Source organism: Crocuta crocuta, unplaced genomic scaffold (assembly GCF_008692635.1).
Source record: "Crocuta crocuta isolate KB4526 unplaced genomic scaffold, BGI_CrCroc_1.0 scaffold334, whole genome shotgun sequence".
Taxonomy (NCBI): Eukaryota; Metazoa; Chordata; class Mammalia; order Carnivora; family Hyaenidae; genus Crocuta; species Crocuta crocuta.
Window position 1 is genome coordinate 4,017,356 of NW_027533260.1, and position 20,283 is coordinate 4,037,638.

At 53.4% G+C, this 20,283-nt stretch overlaps 1 protein-coding gene across 1 annotated transcript in view; it reads right to left on the bottom strand.

Annotated features, from left to right (window-relative positions):
* Positions 1 to 362: 362 nt before the first annotated feature.
* Positions 363 to 20,283, bottom strand: part of ARHGAP35 (Rho GTPase activating protein 35) — a 74,013-nt gene continuing 54,092 nt past the window's right edge. The window contains exons 3-6 of the mRNA XM_077747055.1: positions 9,970 to 10,047; positions 8,323 to 8,454; positions 1,602 to 1,707; positions 363 to 794 (exon numbers count right to left, since the gene is read on the bottom strand). Coding sequence (XP_077603181.1) covers positions 437 to 794; positions 1,602 to 1,707; positions 8,323 to 8,454; positions 9,970 to 10,047 — 674 coding nt within the window. The 3' untranslated portion in view covers positions 363 to 436. The remainder of the gene's footprint in view (positions 795 to 1,601; positions 1,708 to 8,322; positions 8,455 to 9,969; positions 10,048 to 20,283) is intronic.

Here is a 20,283-nt window from a genome sequence, read left to right on the forward strand (position 1 = left end):
CAGGGGCGGCTGGCCCCGATGCTGGAACCTGCTTCCGCTGGCAGAGGCCGGGCCCTGACCGAGCAGTGAACGGCTGCCCTGAGGCTGGTGTGCGTGGGCTGCCGGACTAAGTGGTCTGGGGAGCAGTGAGCGTGTGGAGGGCCACAGGGGACACCGCCTGGCCAGTTCTGTCCTCACAAGGGTCCAAGGGAGAGGGCAGGACGCCCTCTGGCCGCCGCCTACAGCCAGCCCCAGGTCTGCGGCGCCGGGCTCGGGGAGCCTGGCGGCCCAGCACGCGGTGTGGGCTGGGGCTGCGGCTACCGCTGAGGTCTCGAGAAAGTAACGGGGGAGAGGGGACACTCTCCCCACTCCTGCCCCAGCGGGCCCGGTCTTGTCGGAGGCCAAAAGCCACCCCGCGGAAGAGAGGAGGTCTCCGTTTGCCCCAGGCCCCGGTGGCTCACAGCGTGTGCTCGGCTTGAAGCTGGGAGGGGAGCAGCGCCTGCATGGGAGACTGCGGGGTGGGTGGAGGCGACTGGGGGGGTGACGGCTGACTCGTGACAGGCGTGGAGGCGAGGAAGGGGACGGTGGAAGCCACGGCGGAGGGGGAGCTGGGCGCGGCGCCGGGCGGCTCAGTGATGGGCCGGTTGTGGAAGAAGAAGGGGCACTGCTGGATGAAGAGCTCGATGATTGTCTGGTAGGTGCGCGTGGCCGTGAGGGCGTCCATGGTGCTGAAGTCGGGTCTCATCAGGGTGGGCCAGAAGCAGATGGAGAGGTTCTCGCTGGTCATGAGATTCACCTTGTTGTTGTGGCTGACTCTGCGGGCGACACCAAACTCGGGGTCAGAGCTCCGCAGGGCGGGGGCTGGATGAGTTCTCCTCCAGCAGGGCCCCTGCCCCGTCCCACGTGCGCGCCATCACCGACACCCCCAACTGCCCTGCCCGCCCGCAGCCCGCCCACAAAAGAGGCCCAAGCACAGCTCTCCGGGGCCTGGCCTGCAAGTCGAGGCTGGAGACCCTTTATGGCTGGCCCTCTGCTCTGGTGTCACCACAGGGCCAGCCCCTGAGGAGTGACTCCGAGGTCCTGCCTCATGGGATGCCCTCCACAAACACCGTGGGTTGACGGTCTGCCTCGGACAATCACCCAGGCCTCAAAGTGTGACGCTGCTCGGGCTGCAGAGAGAGGGAGTGTGAACTCCATCACAGACCACTCTGCCAAGAGAAGATCAGGTTTGCCTGGAGAACCAACCTGCTGTGTGTGTGAATCAAGCCAGGAAACCGGTAACAGGCTCCCTGCCCAAAGCTCCTGGACGTCCCTGATGGGCTCAAGCTTTCTCACAGCGCACGCATCCTGGTCAGCGATTTGTCACACACCGGGGAAGACCGTGGGCGTGCCCGAGGCCACACCGGGCTTTCGGACAGAAGCAGGACAGGACCGGGAGGAGTCAAGACCCCAGAGTGCTCCCCGGTGAGGCAGATGTGGCTACCAAGGAGGGAGACCGGCAGCCCTGGCAGCCCAGGCTGGGGACACGGCCTTGCCCAGCGTCACTCTGCTGCTCGCCGGCCCTGACCCTGACCAGCGATTTCAGACGGAGGGAAGACCAAATGGCAAGCCCTGCAACATACTTGTTCAGGTGAGAGATGACGTATTTGAAGACTTCGTGGTTTTCCTTTGGAAATTTCTTGAGTACCTCCTTGAGGGCATGTAACTTCTGCTCCCGGTCATTGATTTCTGAAGAGAGAGAAAACCAAAGACTTTCATGGCCACAGCTGGTGGGTGTTATGGGCTCAAGAGATAGCAGTCCGGGGCAGGTGGGGAGACTGGTGGGCTGGGGGCTGCCTAGGGGTGGCCCGGGGCTTTTATACAAGGTCAGCTCCATTCTTCCCCCCAGAAGCTTGTGCCCACGGCTGGCACACCTGGCGGTGGCCCCGACCCAGCAGCCGGGCCTACCTCTTGGGTCCCAGGCCCCTGCTGAAGGGGAGCACTGTGCGCCGGGGCTTCCTGGCCCCCACCACCCGCGACTCAGCGATCCACAGAGACTCCCCATAAAGAACACCATTCTTCGCTCATCCGGTTGCCCCTGGAGACAGGAATGCCAATGCGGAAAGCCCGCGTGCTTCCTGACCAGACGGGTGAGCACTGCCACCCACCCACGCCAACAGGCTGTCTAGGGAGGGAGTTTGTCACAAGACCAGGGCTCTGTCCTTTTCCTAGAGACACAAGGACCCTCTACACATCTCCCTACTGGAGGAGCTGATGGAAACAGTGGGGGAATTCTCATGCAGTCCATCAAAGGGACTATGCAGCCCCTGCCCCCACCACCGCCCACACTTTGCCCATCATGGAACCCTAACGCAGCGGATGCATGAAAACCAGCAAACTCGAACAAGTGCTTATCCACACCAGGCCCGGCTCAGTCAGTCTTCGCTGTCCTCTGAGGAAGGGGCTTGTCGCCCTACTGAGGGATAAGGGATCTCATACCCAGAGAGGTGGCAGAGCTGGGGACCAAACACCACTGAGTGGCTGTGAAGCCTGTGGGCCATCGTGTCCCCTGGGGTCCCAGCTTGCCTTCTGGGGGAGCCAGCCTAGATAGGGTTCTAGGAGCGTGGAAAGACCCCCCTGTGGCTATGTAGGACCGAAGGTGAGCGCTAGGACTCAGAAGAGCCACGCAGGGTCCCGGCAGAGACAACGGCTGTTCCCCACTTCTGGTTAAGGGGGTGGATGAATGGGGGATCCCTAAAAGACACAACGGTTCCTGACTGGTTTGGGGGCATAGGCTCCTCTGGGATGGATGTGAGCCCCAGAACATCCCCCCAGGTATGCTGGGCACAGCCCTGTCCACAACTTCTGGAGGTTCATAGAATCCCCCAAACCCATCAGATTCCTTAGGAAGCCTGTGGCCTCTAAGTGAAGAGCCTCTGTGGAAGGCATTGCACCTAGAGGGTCACGGTTTGGGAAGTGCAGGAGGAGTCTGGCTCGAGTGGGGCGAGGAAGGACCGATGGTGCGTGAACAGCTGGGGAGGGGTCGCCAGGGGCAGGGCTGTGCGGCGAAGACAGAGCCAAACCCAACCCGCCCGGTCTTGGGTACGAATTCTGTCTCTGACACCAGCCAGCTGGGTGATCTTGGGTGAGTAACATTTCTGAGTGGTAGGCCCTGGTCTGTAAAAGGGGCTGGTGATGGTGATGCCACACAGAAATGAAGAGCTCACTGGCACACAAACGGTAAGCATCTGGAAGCAGTCCGAATGTCAGGAAGCAGTGGGAAGGGAGGCTGCAAAGCTAGGCAGGGCGGGAGCAGCCCAGAGCTTCTGCCGGCAGGCTCACGGGCACGGAACCGGGTGTTCTTGGATGCAAGAGTGGGCCTCAATAACACCAGTGTTTCGATAGCATCTGCCTGCTAGAAAATGACTGAAAAGCCAAGAGAGCTCATTGCGTGCGGTCACTATCACCTTCACTGCTCTGCGCCCAAGATTTATTCTAAGGGTTCAACCTCGAGAGCACACTTTGTCTCCTGCCTTGACTTTCAAAAACCTTTACTGTTAAACTTCAGGAAGAAGTTTACTTAGACAGGACACTGCTCTAGGGAGTATGAGAGACGGCCCCGGCACCCGAGAGGCACGTGCAGGCTCAGAACCTGAGTACAAAAGCGACCGCGCCCCCTTCCAGACGCGAGCCCGCACAGGTGTCTCCTGGGCGCCCGTGCGGCACGGATGCAGCTGTGGGTTTTGTCAGGCGCCTGTCCCCTAGGGTGCCTTTACCCAAGGATGAGTCTCAGCCTCCCTGACTAGAGGCACGAAGCGGGGCTGGCATGACAGGTGCCAGTCCTCTCCTTCCCGTCCGTGGAGCCATAGGCGTGTCTGCTCCTTGGTCTTCCTTGGAAGGAGGAGGGAGCAGAGGTGGGGGGTATCAGGCTGCCTTGACAGTAACCACGCCCCGTCCTCAGGAATGCCAGCCTCCCTCCCCACGCGGGGTGGCGGCCAGGTGCCCAGCGAAGCCCTGGATGGCCCCTGCGCGTGCGTCCTGCAGCCAGCTGTGAGGTGCAGGTGCTCGCGAGTGCTGGGGAGCGTGGGGTTCGGCAGGGGGAGGACAGACGTCACGGAGACGACAGGAAGCCTCTCGGTGCAGGGCCCGGGCCTCTGTTGTCTGTCTCATGAAAACCATGGCCCGTCTTGCTGACTACCTTCTGACTTCGCTCACCTCCTCCCTCAAGCAGGCGAATCCTCTTCCCAGTACTCAGGACGCCAGTGATTTCATCCCTCTGGACAGGCCAGAGCGCTAGCGCGACTGCACCAGGCCCGTCCTACACGCTGGCTGGGGAAACGCCAAGAGGCATCGCCAAGGACAAACGACTGGTGGGGGGGAAGGCGGCCGGGCACAGGCTCTGTCTCCTGGTCCCCCACGTCCGCTCCCGGTCCCCTGCCTTCTGCCAGACCGCAGCACGCTCCAACTCCAACGATCCTCTCTTTGAAAGACGATGCAGGTGGTGAGGGTCCCTCTATGGGGCGAGGACTGCCCCAGCCAACACAGCTTACTTGTGAAATTAGGGCTCAGTCAACCGAGACAGCAAGACAGGTGCAGATGAGGCCCTTTCGGGCCAGTGGAACCTACACAAAATCTTTATGCAGACCAGGCACCTTAGAACCAACGTAGGACCGGCACGCACCCTAAGAGCTCAGCAGGAAGAGAAGGGGACAGCCGGAGGCCACGGCTTCGAGGTGAGCTTGCCACACCCCTCACAGTATATAGATAAACCAAGGCTCAGAGAAGTTAAGAATGCTGGCCCAAGGTGACACAAACTGCCATCAGGGATGCTGACCCCGAACACCGTTCCTGCCCTGGCTGGGCCACTGCGCTGCTGGCGCTGGCCCAGGCCATCAGACAGGCTCTAGGCGTGGATCTGCTGCCACCCTGCTTAGCGCCTGGAGGAAAAGCTGATGGCTTTTGACCATCTCACACACCTGTACCACCAGACAAGGAAAAAAGTGGCTCAAGGTCACACCCCCCTCTCAGTGAAGCATGCAGGCATGCACAGCACGCACCCCCTACCTCTCCCTCAGGTGCAAAACGAGTCCAAGATTTCACGCTGTTGGGCTTGGAATGGAAGATTCTGGATATCTTTCTCTGGGAGGCATGACCTTTCAGTAACCTGTTCCATGCCTCCTCCCCCACCAGACCGAGGCAGGGACTACACACTCATCTGTCCACTGCCATCTGTCCCTGTCCCACACAGGGCCTGGTACGTGCCAGTATGCGAGTGAGGGACACCCCTGTGGCCTTAAGCAGCTATCTTGACAGACAAGAGGAGGTGTGATCCCAGAATGCTGATCACCTCTGGCTGCAAGGCGCCCCAGCTCCCAGGGGGAATGGTAAGAGGTGAGCTGGCGTCCTGAACCACCTGGGTCACACACCCCATTGACAACCTGATGGAAGCTGCTGGTCTTCTCTAGACTAACATGCGCATACAGAGGTCTATAGGCAGTTACGGGGCTAATGAGTCACCGGAGCCAAAGGTCCTTAGGCTCAGAACCTCTGGACCAAGACAGAGCCAGTTCTAGGTCCTCTCTGGCACAAAGGACGTAGGACAGGACGGGCTGGACTGGAGGGACTCCAAATAGGTGGTGGTGAGGTTGGGGGTGTCGTAAGAGGAGGGGTGGAAGACGTGGGGCAAGAATCAATGACAATATATGGTGACGGCCAGAATGAGGTGTGCATGAGAGATGGAACAGGGAACCCAACACCCTCCTTTCTGCCGCCTGAAATCCTGGTCCTCTGTGAAGCCACAGCTCAGTTGCCACCTCTTCCACGAAGCCCTCCACCCTGCATTTTCTACACTTCTAGCTCAGCTGGCTTCATTCTGTCTGTCAGGTAACTTACGTACGCACCCAGGGAGGGCAGGGACGACGTCTGCATGGAAGGTCAAGCCCCAGCGTGCCACTCCCCAGCAGGGTGGGTGATGGCCACTGCTGTTACTCATTTCCGAATCACCCACACATCACCTTGAGTGTGGTAGGCAGATAACTGGTAAATAATCACAAAAATCTCTATTTGTGGACACATTTTCAGTGTTTCAATACTGTGAAACTCTGGAGCTAACAAAACAATTTGATAGTGACCTTGATATTTGTTGTGATGGAATCTGAAACCATTCCCAAGCCCTGAACACACAGACACAACAGCTCTTAGGTATTAAGTGGGAAGAGCTGGTCAAGTTGATGTTGCCATGGAAACCCAGCCAGGCTGGGAATAGCTACTTTTGGGCTTGAGAATCTTTGTTTCATAATGTCTCTTAACACTAACACTGGTACTGCCTGGTTGGCGTCCCTAGCTCAGTTAAAGCCACCGCAGGACACATATGGCTCATCTTCACCCAACTGCTGCGGCCTTGAAAGGTGCCATGTCAGCGAGATCCTCCCCACCCTCCTGCCCCCGGGTTCAAGACAACGGAACCCCAGCTGACTAGCTCAGGCACAGGAAACACACAATGGGAAGAGGAAGCAGAAATCTCCACCCTTTTCCAGGCTGCTGCAGCAAGGAGTTCCCGTCCTCAGCAGTGGAGGCCGGGGAAGCTGCTGTAGGAAGGGCAGCTGATTCTCCATCAGTAACACCTCCCTCTCCTGCCCCCCACACCCTTCCAAAAACAAAAAGATGCTATGTTAGCAGTTCCTGCAGAAACAATGGGGTTCTGTTGGGTGCCAGGACTCTACAAGCCTCTAGATGGCGCCAAGTCAAGACAAATGCTGACAGGTCTCGGGGAGCTCAGGGAGGGGAGGGCCAGCCCACACCTTTTCTTCCCAACTTCCACCCAGAGAAGAGCTAGGTGGAGACAAAGGTGGCTCCAGATAGAGATTTCCTACGTGCTTCACATCTGGGCCAGCCTGGAGACTGCTGGAGGAGTCTCTGGACAGCAGGATCACAGCAGAAGCTGGCACCTGTCCCCACCTGACTGATCTGGAGAAACGCGGACTCCTACCCAGAGAAGGCAGGCGGGAAAGGCGGCCAGGGAACCCTAGGACAGCCCCAGAACCACCTGCTCCTGTCCCACCTGAGATGGGCTCGGATAAGCTCAGGAGGTGGGAGAGATTTCAATCCACCAAGACTATAGGGATAAAGTAAGGCAAAGGTGGCACCCAGGTTGTGAACATTAGCACCACGGGAGTACGCAGACCATGGAAAGGTGACCCAGGGGCCCTGCATCCCGGCAGCAGCCAGGTTCTGACTGGGGTGCCCTCACAGTCCAGGGGTGGGCTTTTGTCGGCACATCCATTTCCTGGAGCCACCAGGAGTCTGTGATCCAAGACTTAAAATCCTGATTTGTGACTTCTCCCCAATTTCTGCCTGCAACATCAGCCTGTGAGTAAACCCTGCTTGCCTGAGACTCCCTCTTCTGAGCTGGGCACTGATGAGATGAGACTAAAGTCTTGTCGTCCAAGGAACATGGCTCCCTTTCCTCTTCCCCACTTCCCTGGTCACCGGCCAAGACTCTCCCTTCTGCAGCTGCACAGCAATGGCCCCTTTTGGGGGTCCCGGCCCACCAGAGCTGCGCTGCAGGGAGGCTGCCTTGGACTAAAAGAGGTACAGAGTGCCACAAGGTGGGCGCCGCGGCACCACCCAGAGTCTAGGAAAGGCTGCCTGGAGGGAAGGCTCCCAATCAGGCAGACAGACACCTCCGGAGACGCAGGTCAGGGTGGAAACAGCTCTCGGGGCGGGCGAGATGGCACACACAGGTCGCCATTAAAACCGGAGGTGCTGACCTGCCACACCCCTGAGTGATCATCAGGTCAGGGCAACTGGAGCCACCCCTTCCCCCAGAGGCGGGCCCCATACTACATGCTAACTTCCTCATAAGAGGCATGGGCGAGCAGAGGGGAAAAGAGATACCTACGCCCTTTAACAGGTCTCTTACAGCCCCGCTCGAGGTCGCTCCCAATTATTTCATGAATAGGAGCAGGGACAGCGCTGTAGGGAAACTAAGGGTCAGGGAACGTTGTGTTGACCACGCTTGTGCTGTGAACAAGTAAAGGAGCAGATCTGACCCAAGTCCGATACAAAACCAGGCTCGTAAGTCGTGGAGTTTTGGGGAACCTGCCGACTATGTTGCTGGGACCCTCAGAAAAGCACCGCTGCTCTACACAGGCAGGGGAGCCTGGTCCACAAGCCCCCTCAGTGTCAGCCTTGGCTCTCTGTCCCTATCTACATCCTTCCAACCTCAGCTCCAAGAGCCAGAGTGGGTGCTCCCTGAGCACAGGACTCCTGCTACTGGTGCTCAGCTCCTCCCCTCAATTCTCTGAACGCGGTCAGCCTGGAGTGCAGCCCGGGCGTGAGTGGGGCGGGGTGGCCGGGACTCACTGTGCGCCTCCACCAGATCAATCTGCATGTTGTACGGGACCAGGGGGTCCGGCAGCTCTGAGAAAAAGCTCTTCATGGCACCAGCCACGGTGTTCACCGTAAAGTCTTTCTCTGCCAAATCCAGGTTGTGGTCTGAAAGGAAGTTGGAAGAGTGAGGTCAGTCTAAGCTGGACAGAAGCAAAAGGAAAACTCAGTGCTTGGGGGAAGGCAGAGAAACCTCGAAGACCCTGGGATGCTGCCCAGGGCTGGCCCGGAGCCTGGGCAGGGACTCAGGATCATCAAAGGCTGAACGGGAGGCGGCATTCCCTGCTAAAAAGAAAGCTGTGAGATTCGCAGAGGCTGACACCCAGGGTCTCCTTCCAAGGTCATCCTTTGAATAGAGCAGCTTCACCTTCTCCATCTGTGCTGCCGCCTTTTCTTTACCCTCCCCCCACCCCCCCCCCAGAAAAGCAAAGGACTTTCCTAAAAGGTTGGCTCGCTGTTTTACAGAATGTCACCAATAATCTCAACTCCATCCTTGTTCCTTAAGGTGGCAGGGTGAGCAGACTCCTTTCTCCCTCTGCCCCTCCCGGCTTATGACACCACTGATCTCTGTGTCTTAACTTTGCTTTAAATACTTAACTGCATTCCCGATTTATAAGAATTCATCTATTGTTAGACACTAGCTATTTCTATTTTGGGCGGCAGAAACTGTTAACAGACTCTCACATACATACAAGTACATAACCAAGTGCGTGGCTACACCGTCATTCTGCCCGCCTGCCCCCTGCCCTAGTGCACGCCCTCCCCGCGCCGCTGCCTCCAAGAGGCTGGCCTGCTCCCGGCCACCACTCTGTCCCGCAGGCCCCCACGGGATGCCTGGCTTCAGAATCTGGCTTGTGCTCCTCAGGCCCAGCCACACGCTGGGTGGGACCCTACTCTGATCCTCAGCTGATTCTCCTCTCCGGCTGGTGACAACGGAGAACTTTCATTGCTTGGCTCGTTTGCTCCTGGCACCAGTGGGTGTGACTTCTCAGCCCACAGTGTGCTCAGCTCTAAGACTCAGAGTTCGGCTCTCTGGCTCCGGGCCTCTGAGACCCAGCTTAGGAGACAGGAGTCCCTGCCAAGAGCCAGTCTAACTCATGAGACTTCAGCTTTGGGAGTCTGGGGCCCAATGCTCAGCTGATCACAAATGTTCCCTTGCTCTGTCTCTCTTGTGCAGGGACTTTGCGAGGAGGGGAGGCATGGTTGAGAGTATTCCTGGGATCCTGGCCAAAAGAGGACTATCACCGCAACCCAACTTCGTATTCTGTGCCTGCAACTACCCCCACAGGGTCAGGGAGTAAGGCCCTCACGAGGTGGCAGAGGCACATGCTGGGGTGGCCTGGACCAGCGTCAGTGGATGGTGACACGGTGGAGTGGCAGACCGACTCAGATTTGGCATGGGTGATGCTCCCGTTTGCCGGCGGGGCCTGTCCCCTTCTCTCCACGTGGCAGTGTGACCATGGAGGGAAGGCTAACTGCGGCCAATACCTTCTCTTTCTCAGTCACCAAGCCAGCAGCTCTGGGCTCTGGGGCCGCGTGTGGCAGGAGCGCCCCCACACCCTGGCCGCCTCGTCCCCCCTGGCCGGCTCCAGCCTCCGATGCGCAGCCAGGCTGTGGCCTTACCTTGATCGAACTGCCTCTGCAGACTTTCCATCTCGGATTTATTCCCGCTGACCCGGTAGATCCCTTCCGTACTCAGTCCTGAGGAGAAACAGGCAGGTTACTTAGGAGCAGGGACACAGGGGATGAGGAGGCCTGGACTTGAGCAAAGCCGGCGATACTGTGAGGAGCCCACCAGGTGAGAGGGACAGGGCGAAGCACCAGGCTTTCCTAGATGCTTCAACCCACTTTCTCCCATTTTCTTTTTTGTCCACATTTTGATGTATATTCTTGTATTTTAATCAGAAAATTTGGGGCGCCTGGGTGGCTCAGTCGGTTGGGTGGCAGACTTTGACTCAGGTCATGATCTCACGGTCCATGGGTTTGAGCCCCGCGTCAGGCTCTGTGCTGTTGGCTTGGAGCCTGGAGCCTGCTTCAGATTCTGTGATTCCCTCTCTCTCTGCCCCTCCCCCACTCAAGCTCTGTCTAAAAAATGAACATTAAAAAAATTTAAAAAATGTTTTAAATGTGTTTTATTTATTTAAAAAAATTTTNAAAAATTAAAAAATTAAAAAAAAATTTTTTTAAATATTTATTTTGGGGGGAGCCCAAGCAGGAGAAGGACAGAAAAAGGGGGACAGAGTCTCCAAAGTAGGCTCTGAGCTGTCAGCACAAAGCCCGATGTGGGGCTCGAACTCATAAACTGTGAGATCATGATCTGAGCTGGAGTCGGATGCCTAACCACCTGAGCCACCCAGGTGCCCCTTAATTTTCTTTTAAAGTAGGCTCCTTGCCCAACATGGTGCTTGAACTCACAACCCGGAGAATAAGAGTCCATGTTCTACTGACAGAGCCAACGAGATGCCCCTTGAATTTCTTTTTTTAAATGGAGACAATACTGTGTTTTAACCCGACCTTTTCACTCACAAAATATGTTGTGAGCTTATTCTATTAACTATTCTTTACAACATGATTTTAAAGACATCAAAGTATACAGTAACTTTAAAAACAGTCCTATTAGGATTAGGAGGAACTTAACTGAGGACCATGGGGGAGAAGAAGGGGAGAAATGGTGGGGGAAAGGGAGAGAGACAAACCATGAGAGACTCTTGAATGCTGAGAAACAAACTGAGGAATGATGGATATGGGGGGGAGGCGGGAGATGGGCATGGAGGAGGGCACTTGTGGGGATGAGCACTGGGTGTTATATGGAAACCAATTTGACAATAAACTATTTGTAAAAAAAATAAATAAAATTAAATAAATAAAATAATAAATTAAAAAAATTAAAAAAATTAAAAAAAATTAAAACAGTCCTATTGTGGGGCGCTTGGGTGGCTCAGTCGGTTAAGCGTCCAACTTCAGCTCAGGTCACGATCTCAGGATTCATGGGTTCGAGCCCCGCGTCAGGCTCTGTGCTGACACCTCAGAGCCTGGAGCCTGCTTCAGATTCTGTGTCTCCGTCTGTCTCTATGACCTTTCCCTGCTCATGCTGTCTCTCTCTCTCTCTCTCAGAAATAAAAACATTTAAAAAAGTAAAAAAACCATAAAAAAAACTAAAAAAATAAAAATAAACACAGTTCTATTGTTAATCACTTAGGTTTCCTCAGTTTTTTTCTGTTTAAATACCCCATAATTATGTTTCTTATGTTTTCTGGAAAGCTAGTAAGTTTAACAGATTCTTGGCAGTGTGGGTTTCTTACTTTGTGAATTTCCTATTCATGTTCTTGTCATTTAAAAATGTTTTTGAGTTTATTTATTTTTGAGAGAGAGAAAGAGCAAGTGAGAGAGAGAGACAGAGAGCAAGAGGTGGCAGGGTGAGAGAGACACAGAATCTGAAGCAGGCTCCAGGCTCTGAGCTGTCAGCGCAGAGTCTGATGCAGGGCTCGAACCCACGAACCATGAGATCATGACCTGAGTGGACGTTGAATGCTTAACTGACTGAGCCCCTCCCCCCAGGTGCCCCTGTTCTTGTCATTCTTTTTTATTTTTCTATGAGTGGTCCTTCTAATTTTGTGCTTGAGAGAGGTCTCTGAATAGTTAAGGAACTATGTTAATGTTATATACCCTTTTACATTTCTCCCCTTTTTGTTATCTGTCTTCTAAATTTGTATAATGAATTTTTTGAAGTATGTAATTTAAAATTCTTAAGTTTGCAGGACCAGTCTGTTTCTTTATCATGTATCCCTTTGTTTTTAAACATTTTTAAAAAGTTTACTTATTTCGAGAGAGAGAATCTGAGCAGGGGAGGGGCAGAGAGAGAGGGAGAGAGAATATCCCAGGCAGGCTCTGTGCTGTCAGTTCGGAGAGCCCGATGTGGTGTTCAATCTCACGAACTGGGAGATCATGACCCAAACTGAGACCAAGAGTCAACCGACGCTCAACTGACTGAGCCCCCCATGCACCCCAACGTGCCCCTTTGTTTTTATCTTTGAATAGGTTTTCCTATTTTTAGAGCAGGTACTATTTCTTTCTTGCTCTTTTATAGTTTTTTTTTTTTCCCCACTTAGCTCTGTGATCCTTCTATAACTGATATAGTATGTACAGTGTTAAGTAAGGAAAAAAAATCCTAAAATGTAGTTAAATAACACAGAAGAACACAAAGTACCTCCACCCCTTAGCCCTCAACCACTTGGCACAGGAAGCACCACTCAGCTTAAAGTGGATTCCAAGCCCTGGCTACGGCCTCTGTTCTCCTCATCTCAGGGAAGGAGAGGCCACTGCCGTGCCCCCTGGATCACGGTTCTAAAGGATGATGAAGTCACAGAGAAGGGCAGAGTGGGGTCTCATGGCTACAGCAAGCCAGGCCCCTTCTTTTTTTTTTTTAATGTTTTATTTATTTCTAGGAGACAGAGAGAGAGACAGCATGAGCAGGGGAGGGTCAGAGAGAGAGGGAGTCACAGACTGAAACAGGCTCCAGGCTCTGAGCTGGCAGTCAGCACAGAGCCCGACGCGGGGCTCGAACCCACGAACCGTGAGATCATGACCTAAGCGAAAGTCGGACGCTTAACCGACTAAGCCACCCAGGCGCCCCAAGCCAGGCCCCTTCTGAAGACTGGTCTGGAGCAGCCCCGAGCAGCAGAAGGCAGGGTGGGCAGCGGGGAGGACGAGGCCGGGAAGCCCATCAGTAAGTCCTGAGAGCCGGGTGCCTCCATGTCGGTGACGGGTGATCGCTGTGCCTGCTGCCCCTGGAGAGGCGCCCAGCAGGCAGGATAAAGGCGGCAGCCTATCTCTGGGGCCCCAGAGTGGTGGCAGGTGAACCTTAAAGAACTCGAAGCAAAAGCCATCAATTCTCTGGCTTAAAAGCTGTTAACTGCACGTGGGCTCTTCACTGCAGAGAAAATGGGGGTTGGTGGGCCAGCCCCAAGAACACCCTGCCCTGCAATGCCTACCTACAAAGGAGCTGGCCTCCCTGCACTTGAGGGGGGAGTATGCACACTTTCCAAGCCCAAGGCCCCAGATGCACCCCGGCTCAGCGGTAACCTTTGCTTCTGCCTCCCTTCAGGTGCTGACATTTCCTAAGCATCACTGTTGTGCACTGAGCTAGGTGCTTTCCCACCACATCCACCTGCCTGCCACTCACTCACTCACTCACTCACTCACTCACTCACTCAACAATGACACCACTGAGTCCTCTGGCCCTCATTGTAGGAGCTGCTGGACAGTGAGAACACAGAGGGGGAAAAGGAAGGTCCTAAGGAGATGAAATCCTTGCCCCAAACTGCACAGATGATAAGAAGTCCAAGTCCGGGGCCTCTGTCACTCTTCTGCCTCAGTGCTGTTCTGGAAGATGTATGACATCTATCCAACAGGTTGGGGTGCAGACCACAGTCTTCCCCCCAGAAGATATGCTACATTTGAATGAAGTCCACTGGGTCGCCATTCTGGGTCGCTTTTGAGACGGCACATCCCCTAATGCTGTCACCCCTCAAAGGTCAGAGTCAGGGATGGACCCAGTAATTTTACAATGGTCTCTTAGTGGCTTTTCCAAGTGTCTCAGACATATTTAAACTTTTACCGATTTCACATCCCAGCTAACACACACATACCACACCCTTACACACAAAATCACCCACGTTTCGGCAAGCCCTGTGTATGTGCAGGCAGGCACAAGGCTTCACCCTCTATAGGCTGAAAATACACCTACTTTCTACATACTCTTCCCTTCATCTGAGCATCAGCCCCTCCAGCACAAAGGAAACAATGGCATCAATGGCAGGACCTTAAAAGTCCCTGAAGTATGTGCAGAGCCGGGGCCTGAGCCCCAGTGAGGACAGGCCCCACAGGAAGTGCAGAAGATCGTGACGGCCTCACGCCATTCACCATCTTTTGGCAACTCTGAGCTCCAGCTTGGAGAGGAGTCCTCTGCACTGTCTCCTCGTGGCCACCAGCCCCAGCACCGGACGGCAGAAAACGAGCTGCAAACCAGCTCTCTGGAAATGATCCGAGACGTGGGCCCACTGAAACCTCCTAGACGATCCCGAGCGTGGAGGCATTTACAAGCTCAAGGCCAGCTCTGCAGTAGCATCAATTCATCATCAACTTAGTATTTCCTGTAATCAGGACACATGTTTATTTTACAAAATCCCATTTTAAAATAGTAGTTCTGCTGCTGCCCTACCTACACAACGCCACAGCATAATTTAGGAAAGGTATCTGCTTGGCCAGTACAATTTTTCACAGCTACTAATCAGACATCAATTAAATAAAAACAAGCTTAGAGCACACTGCAACCACCACAAAGGCTGCTACCGAAACAGAGCCCAGGGCTAGTGATACAACCAAGAACAAGAGCAGCTTCCAGGGCTGCACCTCCGGGGCCCGCGCAAGAGCACCCCGGGAATAGCGCAGGAGCACTCCAGGGCGCCCGTGGCTCCCGCCTGCCAGCAGGAAGCAAAAGCCCTCACCAACGGCGTCCCCTCCCCAACTACTCATCCACTCCACACCTACAAGTTCACTCGAGAAGCTTCAACCCCAAGTCTGAGGCCTCTCTGCACACCAGGAGTCTCCAGCGACCAGCTACCAAAGCAGCACCTTGGCTACAGGCCTTTTCCTTTCCTTTTTAAAAAGCCCTTCAAATATCTTCTACATTAATCTTCGGGAATAGAACAAGGGAAAATTCAGAACGGCCAAGGTCACTCTCTTCAAATACCTGAACAACTGCTCGGTGGAACAGTCTTGTCCAATTGCTCTGGAAAACAGGGCTATGACTAAGAATGGAAACTGCAGGAAGGGAAACAGTCAGTTTCTCAATATTTGGAATAACAATCTAATAGCTACAGCTGACATCTGTGGGGATGGGCCAGAGCTTCTGAACTCCCTCTTCACTGGATAGCCATCTGTTATGGGTTTCTGTTTAAAACTAATAATACCTGGTTTAGGAAGATAGCTAACAAGAATAATAATAAATCGCTTACTGGATGCTTACTACGTGTGACAAGTGCTTGCTGCACATTTTTACGTTTGTTCTCACAATAGTCTCTTCAGAGAGGTTATTACTGATCCCATTTTATAGACAGGAATGCAGAGACTAAGCGGTAAAGTAAGACACACAAGGTCAGAGAGCTGCTGAGTTGTGATCTGAACCCACCTGACTTTAAGAGTCTCTGTTTTAAAAAAAAAATTTTTTTTAATGTTTTACTTATTTTTGAGACAGAGAGAGACAGAGCAAGAGCAGGGGAGAGGCAGAGAGAGAGGGAGACATAGAATCCGAAGCAGGTTTCAGGCTCTGAGCTAGCTGTCAGCACAGAGCCTGACACAGGGCTCGAACCCATGAACATGAGATCACGCCCTGAGCTGAAGTCAGAGGCTTAACCAACTCAGCCACCCAGGTGGCCCCCCCTTTTTTCTTAAAAAAAAAAAAATTTAATGTTGCGAGTCTGTGTTTTTTTACTCTGTTCTAGATGACAGGTTCTGCGAGCCAAGTGTGTGTCGCATTCCCTGGGATGGCAGGAGGCCGCACAGGTGCCTGGGCCTCACTCCCCGGACCCTGGACCTAACGGCAGCCTGGAGCAGGACGTGTGGCTCTCTAGCACACTTCCAGATAGTGCGGATACTACTGGCCGGGGAACCACACTTTTTGAAAACTGCTATTCTAGAAGATGGCTCAGACCTCAAAGATCTCTGACTCCAAATTTGACGATTCAATAAAATTGGGAGGCAATATATACAAAGCAAAATAAATACCGGATACTTTGGAAACAAAGCATTTTCAGAAGTATTAAAATTGCTGTCTTTTTTGATAATGTAAGCAAGCCCTTAATGTATTAAACTTTATCCACGGGATAAAAGCATAAATGTATGACTTTCATAAAAATGTTAAAAAACAGTAAAGAGAAAGGCAAAAGGGCTTTATTCTTTCACTGAATATTTACCGAGCCCCCTGCATGGCAGGTGCGTGCCTTTCCAGGGCCTTTTGGGTGCGATCTTCCTCAAGACTCCTCTGATGACCTCAGAAGGCTAGTCGGCCCACCCATGCCAGCCAGGAGGCGCTCTCCGCGTGCCAAGCCCTGGCGTATTTCACCCCTGACTTCCCCATCAGAGCGGCCGCTGCCCCCGGCTCCTCCCTGGCACCTGGGGCGCTAGGGGCACTGGGAGCTAGGAAGCCAAGGGGGAGAAGCCTCTCCTGCCAGGGCATGTGTCTGGTTTTCTGAAATGTCCAAACAAGTTTTTATTCTTGGATCCCAAGTACCACTTCTCAGCACCAGCTTTCGTGGCCAGGAGGCTTTCGGCAGTCCGCCCAGGTCAGGCTTCGCCTCTGCTCATTCACACCAGGACTCAGTTCCTCCTAAGTTTCCTTTCTAGCAACAAGTCAACTCCTCTTCCAAGATAAACTCTGACTTGTTTATTTTTTACATTCTATATTTAGATAGAAAAACTCAGCACTCCAGTACTTAAAAAAAAAAAAACTTAATGGGTGCCGCCGATGCTCTAAATGGCCCACAGGAGACCAGCCTTAACTGCGAAACAACTTCTGTTGACTTTTCTGGGGGCTGAAAACCCATCTAATAGAGTATTATTCTTGTCTGTGCATCTGAGAGGCCTCAGGCAGGCTAAATTCAAGCCCAGAGGGGTGCTGGGAACTCAGGGAGAGAAGGCAACTCCCTCGACCATAAAATGTAAAGGGTCTTGGGGCGCCTGGGTGGCTCAGTCAGTTAAGTGTCCGATTTCGGCTCTGGTCATGATCTCACAGTTTGTGGGTTCGAGCCCTGTGTCGGGCTCTGTGCTAACAGCTCAGAGCCTGGAGCCTATCTTCCAATTCTGTATCTCCCTCTCTCTGACCCTCCCCTGCTCACGCTGTCTCTCTCTCTCTCTCTCTCTCTCTCTCTCAGAAATAAATAAAACATTTAACAAAAAAATCCAAAGGGTCTTGAAAAGGGCCAGCCTCTGGGGAGGGGTCAGATGCCCCCTGCAGCACCCCCACGTTGGCGTAAGACCAAAGGGTTAGGGACCATGGAGCACGGAGGTCTGGCAGAAGCGACCTGCTGGCTGGAAGGTCCTGGCCACCTGGCTTTCCTTCTCTGCTCACAGACAGAACGGCTCCCACCCCGCGGCCTGGTGGTACGCTTTTCCGGAGACCTCAGGGCTAAAGAAGGAGCTATTACCCAGATGATCTGAGTGGAAAGGAAGCCGGCAAGTGGAGGTACACCCGAGTTTTGTTGTCAAGGAGACACGGGTTCGAATCCTGCGGCTCACCTAACCACAGAACGGACACATACCCACCTTCACCACTGTTAGGAAGAGACAAGAAACGTATGCAAAGGCTGCAGCTTAACGTCTGCCGTTTCCCGCCTTGCTCTACCCTCTTCACAAGCCTCAACAGCAGTGTCCGGCTACAGGCTTGGACTGTTCTGAGGGTTTAGCCAAAACCAGCCAGTCTGCAGAAAAATGTTTTAAAACATGCATGGGCTTTGACATTAATGTGACCTCGACACTGATCCTGGCTCTGCCTCACAGCTGGCTGGGTGACTGGGGACAGATCACTCCACCTCTCAGAGCTTTGGCTTTTTTTTTTTTTTTTAATTTTTTAAAATGTTTTATTTATTTCTAGGTGAGAGAGAGAGACAGCGTGAGCAGGGAAGGGTCAGAGAGAGAGGGAGACACAGACTTTGAAACAGGCTCCAGGCCCTGAGCTGGCAGTCAGCACAGAGCCCGATGCGGGGCTCGAACCCACAAACTGTGAGATCATGACCTAAGCGAAAGTCGGACGCTTAACCGACTAAGCCACCCAGGCGCCCCTCAGAGCTTTGGCTTCTTAATCAAAAACAGGGTTGCTTATTAAGGACTCTTGAAGAGATGCCGCAAATACTGAGATTACACACACAAAAGTGAGGAATACGAATGGCTGGCACCCTGAAAGAGTAATAATGACAACAGGTCATTGGTTGAGGCCTTACTATATGCACCAGTCAGTCTTCTCAGCTATTCACTAGAATTATCATAGTGAATCCAACCAGTAATTCTCTAAGGTAAATATTGTTTTTATTCCCATTTTGCAGGTAGCAAATGGAGGCTTGGCGAGGCGAGGCCCAAGCCACAGAGCCGGGTCAGCGGTGGGGGCAGGATGTGAGCTGCCCGCTCAGGCGCTGGTGTCCGATGGCTGTGCAAGGGGCTCTGCTATCTGCAACATTAATTCCCCGTCCCCTCTGCCTCGGGTATGGTTTGGAGGCTACATCCTGCAAATGCCAGATCGATCCACTACGGGCTCTGAGAACTTCCCATCCCCTTGTGTAGTCCTACGCATTCATCTCCTCATTCACACCCCGCTCAGTGTTCTCATCTGTCACTCAGAGGGTGAGGAGGAAGAGCTGCAGAAAAAATGCCGCCTCCTAGCCATGTACAAAGCAGCCAATGGAAAGCGTCCTTGCTTTATTCCTACGATGCAGTTCTACTATTGATGACATGAAAGAGTCCCCACCAGATCTCCCCGTTGCCTTCCTGTTTTGGATGTGCTTGGAATGATTTTCTGGCTCTTCTATTTCTCGAACACTAGGGTCACTCTGGCCCCGCCAGCGCCCCTTTGTTAGCTGTCTTCGCTTGGCAATTCCCTCGTCAATCAAGGTCTGTTTCTGGCAATGCCAGACCTCCTTTCTCCCCATGACAGAATGCCACTAACACTCTATTATGACTGCTTGACCGGGTGTTAGCCCCACAAGTAGGCACTGTGGCTTTATAAATTTCCAACTCTATTGTACGTCCACACAGTCATGTCATAAATCTCAAGGCTGAGGAGGAAGGGAGAGAAGAGATGTGGAGGGAAGAGATGAAAATATCGCACCAGGTCTGGGGCGTCATATGGCTCTAGCATCTGGCTGATCCTTTATAAGCTAACCATGTATTTACTGAATTTAACTGTGAAAGAGGGCTTCTGGACTCTGCTCTGAGCCAAACAAGGGAAGCCCTGTATTTTTCCTGATTTTCAAGAAAATGCATCAGCCGATAGATGGGTTTAAGAAACCATACTGACAAAGTGAACTTCAGGTCAGCCTAGTGTTGATGCTGCCTGTTTGGGGCGGCCCGGGATTGAAGGGAGGGGGAGTGTGACCCACAGTCGAGGTGAGCAAACTGTACCCAGCAAAGTAGCAAGCAACATTCCAAGCTGGGAGCAGCTGGGAGACCGTTCTGCCAAGAATTCGAGCATCCTTCAGGCTCTGGGTGTGACTCTGTCGGCACACACACAAGCTCAGTGGCATAGGGGTGACAGCAGTGTGACTCTGAGGCGAGCTGGAGCCACCATGGTGAGGGGTCTCACTGGCTAAACAAAGAGCCACCAACAAAGAAACAGCTCCAACTAGCACAGAGGTACAGTGTGTCATTACCAGCCCCATGCAAATAATGCCAACTTCCTTTCCAACAGGCCCCCAAGGAGAAAGGCCCCTTTGAGGTCACAGGCAGATTCCCCCCCAAGCATTAATGAGGGCAGAGGTTAACTTCTTTCAGGTTCCTGATTCCCAATGAACCATGAAAGGAACAAAGATGTCACCAATCACAGCCCAATGTCCTTCCTTTCCCGGCTTCCCTTTCCTCACTAAGAAGAGCACTTTTCGTAGGTTAGAGGCCTATAATCCTCAGGCAGAAAAGGGGATTATAGCCCCTGCCGGCTGGAGATCCTTCCATCCTGCATCTAGGATCAAATACCGCATGTGGTGTGGGGTGGCCTGTGCCCCTGCCCGAGCCTGCTCCCCAGCCCCCTATCATGTTAGCTCGGAAGCACCAGTTCTTTCCTCTGCAGGGCCTTCCTACAGGTTGTTTCTTCTACTTTTCCCTCCGCTGCTTCTGGCTGGCTAAACATAGCTCCCTCAGAGAAGGCTCCCCTGAACCCCCCCCCGCCGGCCCCAG